This window comes from Myotis brandtii, unplaced genomic scaffold (genome assembly GCF_000412655.1).
Source record: "Myotis brandtii unplaced genomic scaffold, ASM41265v1 scaffold847, whole genome shotgun sequence".
NCBI lineage: Eukaryota > Metazoa > Chordata > Mammalia > Chiroptera > Vespertilionidae > Myotis > Myotis brandtii.
This window is the reverse complement of record NW_005371441.1, coordinates 1,326,580-1,329,607: the sequence shown is the minus strand read 5'-3', so window position 1 is coordinate 1,329,607 and position 3,028 is coordinate 1,326,580. Positions and strand designations below refer to the sequence as shown.

At 53.7% G+C, this 3,028-nt stretch overlaps 1 protein-coding gene across 1 annotated transcript in view; it reads right to left on the bottom strand.

Moving 5' to 3' along the window:
* LOC102259290 (NKG2D ligand 3-like) overlaps positions 1 to 2,879 on the bottom strand; it is a 20,055-nt gene extending 17,176 nt beyond the window's left edge. The window contains exons 1-3 of the mRNA XM_014532122.1: positions 2,780 to 2,879; positions 902 to 1,147; positions 402 to 674 (exon numbers count right to left, since the gene is read on the bottom strand). Of these exons, the coding sequence (XP_014387608.1) occupies positions 402 to 674; positions 902 to 1,147; positions 2,780 to 2,879 (619 nt within the window). The remainder of the gene's footprint in view (positions 1 to 401; positions 675 to 901; positions 1,148 to 2,779) is intronic.
* Positions 2,880 to 3,028: the final 149 nt, after the last annotated feature.

Below are 3,028 nucleotides of genomic sequence, written 5' to 3'. Positions count from 1 at the left end.
ACCCAGTCACTCCTGCTGTGACAGAAGAGGAGGACACTCATGAGGAAGGTGGTACAGAAGTCTTCCCAGGAGCTGATTTGAGGTGATATTGAAGGATTTCCAGAAATAGACCAGGTGAGATGAAGAAAAGTGATGCTACGAAGAGGGAACAGTAAAGAACAGGTCTGAAAACAGATTCCTGAGGAGATGAGAAGGGAAAGGAGAGATGGTAGAACACACCCATGGCCATTACTCTCCCAAGAACTCGCCGCAGATTAGTCACTTTTCAAACACACTCACACCCATTCACACACACGCTTACACACTGAGACACACATACACACACACTTACACACACACATTCACACAAGGGTAGGTCTAGCTTATCTCAATAGAACTACACCTTCCCTGTCTCCCGTTACCTGTTGTCTCCAGCTCTTTCTTCCAGTGCAGCGAGCATTGATACAATCCCTTGCAGTCTCCCTTTAGTGTTTTTAGGAAGAAGTTATTCAAATTCGTATCATTCTCCCACTTCTTTTTCAGCCGTTCACCTTCGGAATTATCTGCTCTGTACTTTTCTGTCTCCGAATCAAATGTAAGGAGCCTCTCTCCACCCAAGGAAAACTCCAAGGATCCACTGGTTCTTCCATCGGCTTTGCACATGCACGTCATCCTGACCTGCAGGGGGAGAGGAGCTGCCCCACAGTCCCCATGAGAAAGACATTAGCCTCTGGTCTTGACAAATGCTTCACCCACCTGGTGTCCACCTCTTCTGAACACTTTTAACCCTGCCCTGCCCTCCCTTCCCTTTCTGCTGGGCTACGTGGGAAGGCCCAGCATCAAGATTTCTTTTTAAATGAATACAATCCACATAGCTGGCCCCACAATCTTCTCACTTCTGCCCATGTTTTTTCAAACTTACCTCCGTCTGGGTATTTCTCCTGTTTAATGTCAGTAGATAAATGTTTTATTTCGTTTCCCAGGTCGCTCAGGGTACCTAAACCTTTTTCACAGGAATCCATGGCCTTTCCCTCCTCCCTCAGGAGATTCATAGATATAACCTTATTGCTGCCACAGTCATATAAAAGAAACTTCTCTCCATCCACCTGTCCTTGGACCTTGCACCATTGTTGTTCATGAAAAGAAATGGTGAAATCATAGTAAGGATCTGTGAAGGAAAAATGCTGCTGAGGATTGGGGTTGGAAGAAAAAGACCCAAAACACCCACTCCCCCATCTCTGTGACAGCAAGACCATCCCCAGGACGGCTGGGCTGGCAGAGCAGCCCTGACCCTTCACCAGGGGAAGGTTGGTGCCCCTCTTGCTTGAGGAGGACCCCGAGGCATCTGCCTGCCAGGAAACCACACATCTCCAGACACGTCCTCCCTGCTTTTACCAAGAAAATTCTGATCATAACAACATAACCAATAAAGGGACATGCCAGGTGGCTAGGGGTATAGTTCTAGATGCCAGAGGATTGTCAGAAACTAGCTCAGTACCCTCCAGTGACATGGAGAGCATGTAGGGGCTGCTGCTGGGGAAGTTGGGTGTCAGGTGGAGGAATTTGGATTCATTCCCAGTTTGGAGAAGGGAGACTTTACAATTATGGGTCATGGGATTTTACATGGCCCAGGGAGGCAGTGCTAACTTGCTGCTAGGATAGTTCTGGCAAGCTTGGGAGAAGGCATGGCTACAATGCGTGGAACAGAAAAGCCAGAACTTCTGAGGCACATAGGAGAGGGAGGGACCAGATGGCTCAGAGAAGTGACTATGCCAGGGGGAAATAATATGAAAAGGCAGGAGAGTGTCCAATCAACCTGCTCCCTGGGAAAGCCTAAAGCTAAACTCTTGTTTATCAGGGGAAAGAGGAAAGCATGGATGAGAAGAGCACCAGAATTCTCCAAAAGCTCACTGATCACTCTAGCTGAAGGTCAGGAATGTAGATGGAGTTGGTGTTCCCCAAAATGGCTTCCAGTAGTAATGGGGATGGGCCATGTCAACGTAATAAATCACAGGTCTAGGTGCTCTATGTTAGGAGCACCCCAGGGTCATACTTTGGAAAAATGCGCTGCTGTCCCTCCTGCTCCGGGTACAGACTCTATGGCTGGTGTGTCCTCAGGCAACAGGGGTAAAGCGTCACTTGGCGGAGGAAGTGATCAGGCTCACGTCACACATAAAAAGGTACTGGAAGCACTGGTTTTCAGGACCCCCCCCCCCCAGAATTGGGCAATAAACCTGGGTGAGCTGGGGAGGGGAGCAGGGGCTCCCGAGGGAACAGGAGTGGACAGGCTGGTGCAGAGTGGCGGGAGGTAGGACCTGCAGTGCTCGGGCTCAAGAGGAGAAGTGGCCGGTGGTTAGTGTGTCAGAAACTGCTAGCAGAGCGCCCGGAAAGTTCACAGGTGGACAGAGTGCCGTGATGCGGGGCTGGGTGAACGTGCTGTGGGAAGGGGGGCTCCTGTCTGTGGGTCCCGAGTCTGAGAAGCGCCCGGGTCCCGGGACAGGGGTCACAGTTCCCCAGAAGCAGGACCGGGGAGGGCGGGAGAGCGGACTGGGAGCCGCAGCGCCCTTTCCTCCTTCGCTCCCGGCCAGGGGACCGGCATCACCTTCTCTCCTGCCGCCTCTTCCTGTCCCTTCTGCCCGGGAGGCACCCAGCTGCCCGGACGCCGAGGGGGGACTGAGCCCGTGGAGGGGACGGAGGAGGAAGGTTCTGGACCGGCCATGGGCTCTGCCCGCGAGTTTAAAGCCTCTGCTGCCTCCTTCCCCGCTCCCCGCGCCGCCTCTGAGACCCCATAGGAACTCACCTCCGCGCCCGCCGACGCAGGGCGTCTCCCGCGCACAGTCAGGCAGCACCAGGAGCAGCAGGAGGACGAAGCAGAACTTGGAGCCCGGGGTCTTCTCCATGGGGAACAGCTACAGACTGCGCTCCCCTCTGGGCGGACCGGCCACTTATAGGCGGCGGGCGACTTGAAGCGCAGAGGACCGCCCACCCCTTTCCTCCCGCCAATCAGAGCTCCGCACCTTGCCCGCCCCCCTCCTTCCCCAGGATTCTC